General features: G+C 34.7%; 1 protein-coding gene across 3 annotated transcripts in view; it reads right to left on the reverse strand.

The window, feature by feature from the left end:
- The window catches only part of LOC145988346 (protein peste-like), a 53,133-nt gene that overhangs the window by 19,819 nt on the left and 17,674 nt on the right, over window positions 1–15,640 (reverse strand). For all 3 annotated transcript variants that reach the window (XM_083123213.1, XM_083123214.1, XM_083123215.1), the window contains exons 5-6: window positions 11,049–11,255; window positions 9,563–9,774 (exon numbers count right to left, since the gene is read on the reverse strand). In XM_083123213.1, coding sequence (XP_082979339.1) covers window positions 9,563–9,774; window positions 11,049–11,255 — 419 coding nt within the window. The remainder of the gene's footprint in view (window positions 1–9,562; window positions 9,775–11,048; window positions 11,256–15,640) is intronic.

Here is a 15,640-nt window from a genome sequence, read left to right on the forward strand (position 1 = left end):
AATACAAATTATGTACTTCTAAATTATGTAACCTTCTCCACTCATTTGTCTCCTCATCTGTTTTAGGCCCAAATATTTTCCTAAGGATTTTATTTTCAAATACTCTCAATTTATGTTTCTAGCTTATACTGTAGTTATTATATCTTTTTCTATCAGCTTATTTTGAAATTAATATTATTAGGTATAGTCTTTGATTTATAACTATATTGCTTTTTTTTATCAATTTATCTAAGAGTACACGCAGACAAACACATGTGTACACACTTTTATGTAAATAGATATGCTGTTTTTCAATATTTTAGTATGAAGATTGCACTTTAGCTATTTAAGCAAGGGTAGGAAAGGTAGGATTTCTGAGAATTTGTTGCAGGATTTTGTTGTCCAAGTATAGATGAGAACTGAGCTGGGAGACTGCTTTGAACCTTTTCATGAGAGTTTGCATGTGAACTGTATGCAAATTCAGCACTATTGACTGTGCATGCTTCTAAGTTTTGCTGTTATTTTACATCAAGTCTGTGAGACTGTAGACAATTTTCCCTTTTGAAGTAGTTTTTATTGATTGTATTTGTATATGTTTTAGGGACTTAGCAGTTTTATGTTATGAGGCAGTTTGGTGTAGAATATTTTTACCGGATTGTTTTGAGATATTGAGTGTCTGCTGTTTTACTTGTAATTATTTTCCTTCTTGTGTTGTGTATTTGACTATATTTTGTCCAAGTTCGTAGTATTTAGAATAATTGTTATTGACTTGTAGATGTAGGGAGTAATAATCCTTTGCAAGATGCTCTATACTTTAGTCTGAACATTATTCTTAGTGTTCACTTTTGAAGCCTTAGTATTCTGGTAGTATTATTAATGTAGAGGTAAATTAGGCTGAAATGTAGGCATTTTTCTGATACATTATACTCACTTAGTTGTTTCAGCAGGTAGAAGTTGCATGATGGTTTACTGCTGATGATGTTAATTTGCTCTTCTTATGTACTACGTATGATGTAGCTTACTTGAGTAATTGGAATTTTCTACTGAAAAAAGGATTGCTTGTCTATTTTATTCCTATGTTGTTGAGTTTGTCCATAAGCAAGCCATGTTTTTACTCTATCCTATGCCTTGGAAGAATCTAGATACATTGTGTTTGCAGTTTTATGTTTCTCTAAGGTTTCAGCTATGTAGTTTTTTAAACTGTGCTATGGGTGTGACTATTGATTTCTCTTTCTGGATGCCATGTTGGTTTCTGTGTATTCCTCTTGCTGCTTGAATTTGACTTAGGTTGTTTGCTTTTTTCTTAGATCTTAATTTGTTTATTTGTACACTATTTTTTATTTTTTTGAATTTTTATTACTTTAATTTTACATTAACTAATATATTTTACTTTAACAACAAAAGAATTTACTCTAGTATAAAAACTTCTACTAACAAAAATGCACTATTATAACATTTAATTTTAGAAAATTGTATTTTCGAACATTAACTTTGAAAAATTGATTTTTAATTACTTTAATTTTACATTAACTAACAAATTTTACATTAACAACAAAATAATTTGCCCTTGTATAAAATCTTCTACTAACAAAAATATACTATTATAACTTTTAAATTTAGATAATTGTATTTTTAAAACTTTAACTTTGAAAAATTGAATTTTAACACACTTTGACTTTAACAATGTACTTTGAATTCTTTATGTAAAGGAATATTAAAAAATAAAAAATAGTGAACAAATAAACAAATAAAGATCTAAGAAAAAAAGCAAACATCCTAAGTCAAATTCAAGCAGCAAGAGGAATACACAGAAACCAACATGGCATCCAGAAAGAGAAATCAATAGTCACACCCATAGCACAGTTTAAAAAACTACATAGCTGAAACCTTAGAGAAACATAAAACTGCAAACACAATATATCTAGATTCTTCCAAGGCATAGGATAGAGTAAAAACATGGCTTGCTTATGGACAAACTCAACAACATAGGAATAAAATAGACAAGCAATCCTTTTTTCAGTAGAAAATTCCAATTACTCAAGTAAGCTACATCATACGTAGTACATAAGAAGAGCAAATTAACATCATCAGCAGTAAACCATCATGCAACTTCTACCTGCTGAAACAACTAAGTGAGTATAATGTATCAGAAAAATGCCTACATTTCAGCCTAATTTACCTCTACATTAATAATACTACCAGAATACTAAGGCTTCAAAAGTGAACACTAAGAATAATGTTCAGACTAAAGTATAGAGCATCTTGCAAAGGATTATTACTCCCTACATCTACAAGTCAATAACAATTATTCTAAATACTACGAACTTGGACAAAATATAGTCAAATACACAACACAAGAAGGAAAATAATTACAAGTAAAACAGCAGACACTCAATATCTCAAAACAATCCGGTAAAAATATTCTACACCAAACTGCCTCATAACATAAAACTGCTAAGTCCCTAAAACATATACAAATACAATCAATAAAAACTACTTCAAAAGGGAAAATTGTCTACAGTCTCACAGACTTGATGTAAAATAACAGCAAAACTTAGAAGCATGCACAGTCAATAGTGCTGAATTTGCATACAGTTCACATGCAAACTCTCATGAAAAGGTTCAAAGCAGTCTCCCAGCTCAGTTCTCATCTATACTTGGACAACAAAATCCTGCAACAAATTCTCAGAAATCCTACCTTTCCTACCCTTGCTTAAATAGCTAAAGTGCAATCTTCATACTAAAATATTGAAAAACAGCATATCTATTTACATAAAAGTGTGTACACATGTGTTTGTCTGCGTGTACTCTTAGATAAATTGATAAAAAAAAGCAATATAGTTATAAATCAAAGACTATACCTAATAATATTAATTTCAAAATAAGCTGATAGAAAAAGATATAATAACTACAGTATAAGCTAGAAACATAAATTGAGAGTATTTGAAAATAAAATCCTTAGGAAAATATTTGGGCCTAAAACAGATGAGGAGACAAATGAGTGGAGAAGGTTACATAATTTAGAAGTACATAATTTGTATTCATGTCCAGATATTATTAGAATGATTAAATCAAGAAGACTTAGGTGTGTAGATCATGTGGTACGAATGGGAGAGGAAAGAAGAGTATACAGGATTCTTGTTGGGAAACCTGATGGTAAAAGACCAATAGAAAGACCAAAACAAAGATGGAGGGATAATGTAGAGATGGACCTAAAGGAAATTGGTGGGGAAGGAAAGGAGTATATAGATCTTGCTCAGGACAGGGACAGATGAAAGGCATGTGTTGCTGCAGCCATGAAACTTCGGTTTTAAGAAGGGTAGAGGGTTAGTTAGTTATACATTAAATAAGCATAATATTTGGATTGTACGTAGAGAATATAACAAATGTACAATGCATTGTGCGAAAACTGTCAACTTTGCATTATAAGCAGAAAATTAAACCAGTTTGCCCTAGAAATACATTTTAAGAATAGCCCAAAATAGCATGCGTAATAGAAAATTAAGAAAACTTTCTGATGCATGAAAGTACTGACTAGTGCTGAATGAATCAATTACTGTAAAATATTATTCTCTGATTCAAGTAATTTAACTGTATCTTTTGTGTGTAAAATATAATTGTTAGTTGAACTGATAAGTACAAATATTAACTTTATACGCCTTTATGCACTCTAAATAACATAACTTTGATATATAAATTAGTAACAATTTGTTAAAATTAAGTTAAAGTGTAGAATTGTTTTCTTAAATAAATATAAAGTAGTAAAAATACTAAACAAATAATTCCTTCTTTTCCTATTTAAAGGATGCCAAGCAGTGTAAACCAGTTGTTAGTGGCTAAATAACATAAAATTTGAAGGCAGTGACAATATTTTAAAAAAATACTGTTTTTTACCTAACTTTGTGAATTAAATACTAGTACATTTTGTCAAATTATAAATAAAATATACCTATTTCTTTGATATTTGTACTAAAGTGAAGAAAATGTTACTAAAACTTGGCTAGTACAGCAAATCTGAGACTTTTAGCTTTATTTGTCCGTAACTGGATATAATTGTAACTTGTTAATCTCGCCAAACACAATCTTTACCTCAATTTTGGAAGCTAGCTGAACTTTAGCGTTTCGAATTACATATAGTGAAGGCCTCTATAGTGGAAAAATACACCCAGTCTGTAAAAATTTGGAAATGTTGTCTCCTTCTCTGTCGAACCAGACCAAGAGTGTTCTCAGGTGTTTCAATGTATTTCTTAACATAACTAACTTTTTAAAAATGCAGGTAGCTTAGTTTGTATAGCGCTAGGGTTTTAACCTATCTGTCCAGGGTTCAAGTCCCTGGCAGGGTTGTTACAATTTTAGATTTTGTCATCGGATCTTGTGCAGACTTCAAATTTCATAAGTTATAAGCAATCTAAGTTAATTTTGGGAGTGGGCCAAATTGGTTCCTCATATAAAAAGCAATGACCAAATTGGTCGTAGCGCCTATGACCCTACTTGGGTTCATCCTCCAAAACATCTGCTTCGAGTCTCCGATGCCATGATGGAGCCCGTTCAGGTTCTACCGCCCACAAGTGCGTTCCTTCGCCAATCCAGCGAAGGTGAGAATAATAGAGCGCAACCCTCTATATATACATTCAGCTCACTGTTGGTCACCCCTTGATCTAGTTATTTTCATGCAATCACCTACATTTAGTGAATTTTGCCGTCTTTCTGTTTGATCTGTTAAATAAGCCAGTCAATAAAAATATACTTACATAGAAAAATCCTGATATAGTTGGATTCTCAAAAATATGTACAATCAGTGTTCTTGATACATTTAGCACCTGAGATAGTATAAATCAAAATCTAGTTAGTGTTGGCATGTGTGCTTCTGGTACATGTAGTTACTTGAAAAAGCAAATATTGGTTGTGTAAAAAATAGCCTCCTTGTGAAACAATGAAAAATTAACATTATATCCTCATAGCATTAGTTGCAACTGCTTCTTGCAGATTAACAAAGCTCTGTCGTGTGGTCCTACGTCACCTATAATCCTTTGTAAGGTTCGTGTTGTCCTATAAATTGTCGATATACATGCTAAGTCCCTAGTTACAGCCTAAGCTTTTAGCTTCAATAAATGTATTTTAGTCCTCGGAGACATATATTGATCTTAGAGTAAAGAATAAACCTCGTATAATAAACCGAATGGAAATAACCCAACTGTTGATGCACCCAAAGAAGCCAGTAATACTTCAAAAATACCTCGAAAAAAGGCTATAAAGCTAAATAATTCTTCTAGAATAGTAAAAAAGTTTGGAAAGTGGACCTAGGCCGCTAAGCCGTCTGTTAACTTCGTATTGTAATTATATTGTTAAATTGTTATATGTAAGGGGAAAAAACAATATTAGTAAGCGTCCAGTTATGGACCCATCGATAAAGGAATTTCAGTCTTTATAGACACACAATAATTTTCGTTACACTAAAAATTTGGCCTCGTATAAAGGTAAATAGTCGAAATGTTAAACATTTCGTGTACTTTATCCAGTAAGCCTTAGCTAGAAATACAATAACAGCGTTACAGACATAAAAATTAAGCAAGCTTTGATATTCTAGTGGCACATACTAAATATAAAATATCCTTTAAAATACTCTGACAAATAGTAGTAGGTTGTCTGAGATCAAAATTTTCAAGTCCTCTCTCCTGCATAAATAGCTCTAGAATTCACTAAGCCTCAAAATAAAATTGGGTACATAAAATAAAAAGCAAATGGAGAGTGGTGCTGATCGCATCATCTCCAAAATAGCAAAAACAAAAGTATATGGATGGAGCCCTACCTGGTATATTTAGAAAACTTTACCTAGTATAAGAGTAACAAAAAAATCAGCAAACTCTAAAATAAACAAACTTTCCTACGTGGCAGGCGTAACCTGCCCTAAATAAATACATATAGAAATACAGAACCAAAAATAGCATAGTGGAAATCAGTAAACCCTAATAATAATAATAATAATAATATATTCTGTGGCTTACATTTTAGCTAAAAGTATTTTTTTTAGTTTTATTGAAAAAAATTAACTAAATACTAAACTCTAAGTTAAAAATTTGTAAATGTATATATGATACAAAACAAAATAAATAAAAATTAATACATACCCTGCAAAAAATCAATAAAAAAGTTGAAAACCTCTCTTTGTGCATCCAAAATATAATAACAAATCCTTCCTGACTGGATTAAATTGTGTTATTTTAGTAATAATAAGCCTAAACTTGTAAATAAAAGGGTAGAACTCGTCAAAACATACTTTTGCATCCAAAATATAATTCAAAACACATCTAAATTGTGTTATTTGAGTAAACTAGAGAATAATCCTGTAAACTTGGAAAAATCTCTCTCTCTCTCTCTCTCTCTCTCTGTGTTTGTGTGTGTGTGTGTCTTTGAGAGTCCAAAATGTAATAAAAATGGTGCCTGAATAATATAAATAGTGTCATTTGAGTAAATATTAGGCTAAACTTGTAAAATAAACAAATAAAAGTTGAGAACACACACTTTGTGTGTCGAAAATGTAACTAAAAATCTTTCCTGAACAGATAGAATTGTGTTATTTGAGTAATAATAAGCCTAAACTTGTGAAATAAACAGATAGAAGTTGAGAACACACACTTTGTGTGTCGAAAATGCGACTAAAAGTCTTTCCTGAACAGATAGAATTGTATTATTTTGGTAATAATAAGCCTAAACTTGTGAAATAAACAGATAGAAGTTGAGATCACACACTCTGTGTGTCGAAAATGCGACTAAAAGTCTTTCCTGAACAGATTGAATTGTATTATTTTGGTAATAATAAGCCTAAACTTGTGAAATAAACAGATAGAAATTGAGATCACACACTCTGTGTGTCGAAAATGCGACTAAAAGTCTTTCCTGAACAGATTGAATTGTATTATTTTGGTAATAATAAGCCTAAACTTGTGAAATAAACAGATAGAAATTGAGATCACACACTCTGTGTGTCGAAAATGCGACTAAAAGTCTTTCCTGAACAGATTGAATTGTGTTATTTTGGTAATAATAAGCCTAAACTTGTGAAATAAACAGATAGAAGTTGAGAACACACACTTTGTGTGTCGAAAATGTAACTAAAAGTCTTTCCTGAACAGATAGAATTGTGTTATTTGAGTAAAAAATAGGCATAAACTTGTAAATAATAAATTAAAAGTTGAAAAAATCTCTTTGTAAATACAAAATTTAATACAAAATGTTGCCTGAATAGTACAAATAGTGTTATTTTGGTAAAAACTAACATAAAGTTGTAAAATAATTAATTAAAAGTTGAAAAAATGTCTTTGTGAGTCCAAAATTTAATAAAAAATGTTGCCTGATTAGTACAAATAGTGTTATTTTGGTAAAAATTAACTTAAAGTTGTAAAATAATAAGTTAAACGTTGAAAAAAATGTCTTTGTGAGTCCAAAATTTAATAAAAAATGTTGCTGATTAGTACAAATAGTGTTATTTTGGTAAAAAATTAATATAAAGTTGTAAAATAATAAGTTAAACGTTGAAAAAAATGTCTCTGTGAGTCCAAAATTTAATAAAAGTGTTGCCTGAATAGTACAAATAGTGTTATTTTGGTAAAAAATTAACATAAAATTGTAAAATAATAAGTTAAAAAGTTGTAAAAATATCTTTGCGAGTCCAAAATTTAATAAAAAATGTTGCCTGAATAGTACAAATAGTGTTATTTTTGTAAAAATAAGGATAAGCTGTGAAAATGTTTGACATAAAGTCAAAGTTTGGTAAAAAATAAACTCAAAATTAAGTTAAATAGCACACAGTAACATACATTTACTACCTAAATCAATAATCAAAGGGTCCTAGGTTCGTTACCCCGTGATAAAAGCAAATGGTGAAAACTGTAGGCCCCGTCCCTAATAGCTCTCCCTTCTTCATAGTACAGATAAAAAAAACCTGCGCTAAAGCGTCCTGTGCCTTGGAGGCAAACCTGAGCGGAATATTAATTGGCGGCGGAAACCGGTTCTACAAGCGACGCATAGCTTCAGAGATTTGACCCTTGCTGCGCATTCTCAGACATCCTTTGTTGTCTGGTTGAATCCCTCCCCTGCCCTACAGTATTGCATAGCTTTCCCCTGTTCTTGCGTACTGGTTAACCTTGAAAAAACCGGTTCTGATTGGTCAATCGGGTTCTTTGTTTGTTCTGACGTTGTGACGTCATTTGACCTTGACCGCACATCTCCCAAATTCCTTTCTCGTCTACCCTCAGCGCGGAGCTCAGATTCGGAGACAGTATTCTGTCTAGCGTGTCGTACCATCGTCTTTCATAACATAATGAAATACATTATTATATACATTGTACACTAAAACCATTTATTACCGTTGCATATCGCGGGTTCGAGTACCGGGACCGTCCCCAATCGTACCATTACCACCGTTCATAGCGGTTCATAAACCATAGAAAACTTATTTTCAATATTATAAACATTAATATTATCGATTTATACATTACATACTTTGCAGTAATGAATATAAAACCATATGCATAGCGTTTAGTACCTCTAATTACCTTCTATATACATATTTTTCATAAAATAAATAATTATATATTCATAAAAAGTTATAAACATGCAAATACATAAATGTAAAGTATTCTAAGTACTTGCTAATGAATTCTAAGTACGCGCAAATTAATTAAAACCCGTGCAAATTAGTTATAAGTACGTGCAAATAAAAGACCACCCATGGAGAAAACAGGCCTTGGCGTACATCTCTACTACTCTCCTGGTTGCCTTTTGCCCCAAAACACAGAGAATTGCAGTTATCAAGACTCCACTCTACGAGCGCTTTATTTAGCTTAGCGCTAACCCGCCCCAGCAGTTTATCACGCAGAGGTCCCTACGCATACGGCGCTTACTCTCTGTGTGTATCGATGCGTGTGTGTATCTTGTGCTTCTGCAAGCAAAAAGCAACCTAGGCCAGATCATGTACAAAGAAATACACTTTTACATACATATTTCCCTGTTTACAGCTGTGTGCGTAAAAACCACACAGGTTTACTTATCCAATTCTGGATACAGTCATGGGGAGACGAGGCATATTTCTTGCCCCCTTAAAAACCCTTATTCAGATTGAAGTTATAATGTATCTGCAAACACTCTTCCAATAATTAACATAAAATACTGTGTCTGAACTCGTATGCTGTGATATGTAAGTTTACGGTAACGTCCATTTTCCAGGGGGGGACGTAGCCCCCTTACCCCCCTTCCGAATGCCCATGGTCACAGTTAACTTTACTGAAAAGTAACTGAATAACATCCCATAACATTTTTCATATGAATTGAAACCTAGTTGTTCTTTTGGTTCACTGATTACCATAAGTCAATGATACAATGCTCCTGACAAAGTCGCATTTTTGTTATTTACATTTGCTTATTTTCTTGTGCAGACGAAAGCTATGATTTCGATGTATTCTTAAGCAAGTCTTGATTTATGAAATTTCGAAGGAATACAGACAGCTAAACTACAAGTATATTTACATTACATATTCCTACTGGTGTGGTTCGTACGCCAGAGTCGGATCGTATTTCCACCTACCTGCAGAGATCGGCCGAAAACATTTCCACAAAGTCCTTCCCCCTCTTCGGGGGCCAGAGCTCCCCGGCGGAACCGTTCACCTGGCCGCAACGGGAGTCGAAGTACTGAGTTCGGTTCCCGTAGTTCCACCGACTCAGCTTTCCGACTTGGGAAATGTCCGAGGACCCCGTTTCGATGTTGAATACCCCGTCGTAGGCATCCGATCCGTTGCGCTAGAAATTGAAAAGTAAACTTAGTTACTCATTTTGAAAAGTAACTTGATTACAGTGTGATAAATAGCTAAGTTACTTTTACAGTTACTTTCTGCTGGATATTTTCTTGAAAATAAATGACACAAAATAACTTTTCATTAATTGTAATTTACATGTGTATTTGTAAGACTTCATTTATTAACATTATTACAACAAAAAAAGACAGATCAAAACATTGAAGACTTGAATTCTTCAAGTCCAATTAGAAATTACGAATTATGATCTAAATTTAGCATATAACAAAGGTCAGCATCCTTACCTAGACCGATTCCATGAAAATCATTTCACTTTAGCATCCAAAGAAGACACATAGTTGGAAACAGGATTGACAAATTTAACTCTTCCCCACGAAGTAAATTTTAAAGTTAACTATTTAAGTATCGTGAAGTAACTGTAAAGGTATAAATATTGATAACGTTACTTCTAATGCAAAAAAGTAACTCAGTTACAGCTACTTCCTTTTAAAAGTGTCTAATTTCAGGTAGAGTTCCTCAAGAAAGTAATTTTACTTGTAAACACTGATAGAAGGAATGCAGAGCCTAAAGAGAACATGAAAAGAATGTAGAAGCTAGGAAGAAAAACATAGAAAGAATGTAGAAGCTGGGAAGAAGAACATAGAAGGAATGTAGAATCTGAAAAGAAGAGCGTTGAACAAACGTAGAACTTGGGAAGAAGAGCATGGAAGAAGAACAGAAGGAATGTAGAACTCGGGAAGAACCCAGATAGAAGGAATATAGAACCTGCGATAGTTTGAATGTGGAACCTACGAAGAACAACATAGAAGGAATACAGAACTTGGGAAGAACAAGATAGAAGGAATACAGAACTTGGGAAGAACAAGATAGAAGGAATATAGAATCTGGAAGTGGAAAACAGAAGGAATGTACAGAAAGGAACAGAAAAGAACATAGAAGGAATGTAGAACCTGGAAAGAACAACATACAAGGAATGTAGAACCTGGAAAGAATAGCACAGAAGGAAAGTAGAACCTGGGAAGAATACCGCAGAAGAAAGTAGAACCTGGGAAGAATAGCACAGAAGGAAAGTAGAACCTGGTAAGAATAACATAGAACCTGAGAAGAACAACATAGAAGGATTACATAATCTGGGAATAAACACAGAAGGAATGTAAAACCTGGAAAGCAGAATATATAGGATAACCAGTAAAGAACATGGAATGGTCTTGCCAGGCTACAAGTAACAATGCAAAAAGTACCAACCACTTTGCTACTTACTGTGTAAAACCACCCAAACTTGTCGAACGGGATGTCCAAGGGGAGTGGCAGAGAATCTGCAAACGTGAGTAGAGGATCCTCGTAACCGTCGAATAGGATTTCCCTCACCGTCCTCGTGACGTACAGCGACCCCTTGCGGGATGTGATGAACACAGACATTCCACGAAGAACAAACGAATTCCAGTTTCTTGCCACAAAAGCCGCTGTCTGAAAAGAAAGGAACATACAGTAGATACACAAAACGTGTTATGGGCATGCGGAACAGTTTCTGCCAGGCTATTTTCTCCGATTCAGCGTTGTCAACTTAACTCTTTTGGAGCCAGATCTGGCTCTCTCGTGCACTCGTTTGGCTGTGAACTGAGGAGCCCGCCCTTATGCCCCAATATGATGTCATCACTGCCTTCGGCTCACATAGATCAACTTTTGCCATGAGTGTATGAAATTTTGCACGTGACGTGATATTGCTATATTGGCTGCGTCGCACAACCCCCTCTTACCTCCGCAGCTACTTTTTTATAGCGACGTCCTCGCCTTGTAATCAAGGAGTCCCGGGTTCGATAACCAGTGGAGACACATAGTGGTTCGGATCCCACTCTAAACTGCAGGTCCATTCCCGTTTAGTGGACTTAAAACAACAAATCAAATCAGACATAATATTGTTATCCGGGAAACCTTTATTTCGATTTCATACGACCATCGGTGGATTATTGAGACGGGTGATGCCGCCGGAAAACTGAGAATAAATTGTCATTACTTTAAAGTTAACGGTAATAGCAGCGCCCCCACCCCTTTGACTTTTAAAATTACCCTACGAGCCACTTTATCCAGCCTTCGTAAATCTAGCTCCTTGAAAGTCAGTTTTAACTCCATTTCAGCTGAAATTTAGCTCTTTCATGCGCATCAGGTTTGGCAACACTGCCAGGATGGCCGTAGGAGGCAAGGAGAAATGCATTGTGCTTATGGCAGTATTATTTGATTTGTTATCTTGGGAATATGGAACTTCAGGTGGCATAGAAAAAGATATCAACAGAAAGAGGGCAGTTTGATGAAGCTTTTGACCAGCGGAAAAGTCGAAACTTCCATTTGATTAGCTGCAACTTGAAGTTGAAGTTGGTGAGTTTTATTTCTCCATAAGAAATACATGGGATTCTGAAAATATTCACTCATCATATTTTTCAAGTATCGTGTCTAGCTTAATAATCGACATTAAAGAAAACGCTTCCACTTGCAACATGGGGAGAAATTCATACTCTTGTATACGCTCAGGTTCTTTTAGTAGCAGTTCCCATTCCGACGATATTGAAATAAATGCACACATGGTACGTACCTGCAATTGCTCACCTTCAAGAAAAATCGGGAAAAAAGCAGTGAGTGGGCAATGAAGAATGAATAATACGAGGAACTGAAATTCCAGAAACCTTTAAGGCCGTACTAAAGGCAATTTTGTGGTAATTTTTCGATAACAGATGGCAGCACCGTTTGCCATGGCAACCGAGGGCCATGTTGCCAGATCTACGCATTATAATCCAAGTAGCTACATACAGGTTGGTCAATAAACGACAATAAAGCAACATTTACTCTCAATAAATGACGTCACATTTACGTTGTTATTTCTTAAGTTAGGAGAACTGAAACGAGGGATATTGGAAGAAAAACAATGTCCTAAATATTTGATTGCAGTCGTCTAAACACATCCTAAACAGAAGAGTTATTTATTTCACCGTTGTAAAATGACACTGAAATATTAAATATATGTATGTAACATAATAACATTTGGAGTTGATGAAGTTGCAGTAATTTGCAACATACATTAAATTTGCAATTGATGCGTCAAAGCAAATATTTGAGATTTTCCTGACAGTGTTGCCTGTATTTGTTCGAAAGCAAATGTAAAGCACATATTAAATTATTCGTTCCCTTTGCAACAAGCAATTATGGAAAAGACGGAACAAAATGCAGTGGATTACATAAAAAATAATAGTGATATGACTCTAATGATTATACATGTGAAGATGGCAATATTTGTGGCACATAGAAACGAAGAACGTAACTGTACCACAAAACAGCCTCCTCAAATATTGCGTTAGTCAATTGTAGTCAATGCATGAATCCATGTACGAAGTCATTTTGTACTGCATTATTGCTTGAAAACAGAACAAAACAGATTGTGAGGTTTTAGTACTATCCGTGTAAATACGTAGGTTGTACCTTATAGTGGGTTCCAAAGTACGTACTCACACAATTTCTCAGATATACTTATCAGGCAGGCATGTATATTTACTGCGGCATATTGCTGACTTGTCTTTACAGTTTGCAAGTTACAGAAAGCATTGGTGTTGTTTAGTAACGTTATGACGATCTGACATTGGCAAGTGTTGTATAAAACAGAAATGGTTTTACACAAAGGGTTGAAAAATATCTTCTATATGTGAACAAACAACTAATAAAATAAGACTTCCCAACTTCCCCAGTCTGGATTTCAATTCTGGTGGGAATTTAAAGGTGATAAATCTGCTGCACAATGAATATTGTATCATAAAGCCATAGTTTCGACAAGGAAATTTGACGTTCTGCCTAATTGGGTCCTTTAGAAAATATAGGGTGTCGCAAAACTCTTTCAACAATGCTTGGGTGCTGGTAGATATCATAAAAACAAGTAACTTTTCCCTATAAAGTTTACCTCGAAAGCCCTTAGTTTCTGCGCTACAAGCGCTTAAAATGTATCCTGTACGTATGAAACCCAACTCAGCAAACGCTTGCTCTGACATAACTACCAGGGGCGCTTGGCAGGGTTGACACTAGCGTTCCTCGTTAAGAGAAACGACTTGAAAACAACAACTTGGGAGTCTTGCCTGAGCAAAATCCAAAACATTAATGATCCTTGCGATGTTGTAAGAAGCATTGACAGTATTTACAAACTGACCAAGACAAATAATGGGCAGACTGAAATTCAAGATTACTCATTCCAAAATATCTCCATAATTGATTGATTGATTGATTTGGTTTATTTTAATTCACTTTTCTGCCATCGTTGGCTAATCGCGAAGATGAGGATATGATGAAATAACAAATGACGCCAATGTCTAAGCCAGGATTTAAACCCGAGACACCTGGTGCCGTAGCGAGCTGTGATAACCACATCACCACGGAGTGTTTCGTGTATCATGCAATATCAACAATTGCAAGGGACACGTGAGATAGGGGAATCCACGAACGAGCAAATGTAAACATGATATGTTTGCTGCCTCGTTTTGAACACGCAGACTGTAATTTTATTACAATTTACTTGAAAATTATTCCTATCTGTGCTAGCGTTATTGCTAATCGTGTTCATCTCATAAATAAATAATTGCAAGGCTCTTTTAATTTAATGATTGATTGATTCATTGATTGATTGATTTGCTTTATTTTACTTCGCTTTTTGTGCCACTTCTGGCTACTTTGCGAAGATGGGGATGAGTGATGATATGATGGAATTGATAAATGGACACTCAACAAACAGCCATGCCCAAGCCGGGATTCGAACCAAAGACCCCTGGCATCATAGCGCGATGTTCTAACCACTCCGCCACGGGGGCAGGCTTTTAATTTAATGAAAAACGTCCTTTAGACATGTATAAATTCACACATTAAAAGTAGTGCTTATTAAAAACCAAAGCCATACTTATATCAAGCGATGAACTGTAAATGACACCTGTATTGTACTGTAACATTTTCGGAGGGCACCAAAATGTCAATTTTTAGTTCACCCTGGAAACAACGTTTTGTAGCAAATGAGCGAGATTTTGACAACTATGTGAACTTCCGGGAAAATTCTTGTCAATTTCTATTCTTCTCATTGTACGTTTTTTTTCTGCACATTCAGGCAAATAGTAAATAAGAGGACGAAATATTCACTGACATCTTATCCAGGTCGAAACTCGTGTCCAGAACATTCGGTAGAGAGATCATGTGTTGATCACTAAACGTACTCAGTCACCGAAGTGGCTCAAAAATATTCATCTGTCGGAGATTTTTGTTTCTTTTCAGTATAGAGGTTTGTCTGCTTTTTATAACGAACAGATTCGCAATAGCGCTAGTTCACAACTTTCTAATAAATAAATTGTAACAGTTCTGCGTGTTCGAAACGAGGCAGGAAACACATCATGTTTACATTTGTTCCTTCGTGGATTTCCCCTATCTCAGTGTCCCTTGCAATTGTTGATGTTGCATGACACACGAAACACTCTGTGCTGATGTGATTATCACAGCTCTCTACGGCGCCAGGTGTCTCGGGTTTAAATCCTGGCCTAGATATTAGTGTAATTTGTTATTTCCAGGGTAGTATTTGTATTGGGGATGTGGGAAATTTCTCCCCCTCCGGGTACTTGTGTCCCCCCTCTGCTTGATAATTTTTATCCATGCGGGAAATGTTATATGGCATAAAGACATTATTTCATGCTGTCCCTAGACAGTCAGTAGAATTTCCTCACCACTGGAAATTTCTTAAGTACCACACTGGTTATTTCATCATATCATCCTCATCTTCGCGATTAGCCAAAGATGGCAGAAAAGTGAATTAGAATAAACCAAATCAATCAATCAATCAATTA

The sequence above is a fragment of the Lepisma saccharinum genome, chromosome 5 (genome assembly GCF_977018435.1).
Source record: "Lepisma saccharinum chromosome 5, izLepSacc3.1, whole genome shotgun sequence".
Lineage (NCBI taxonomy): Eukaryota > Metazoa > Arthropoda > Insecta > Zygentoma > Lepismatidae > Lepisma > Lepisma saccharinum.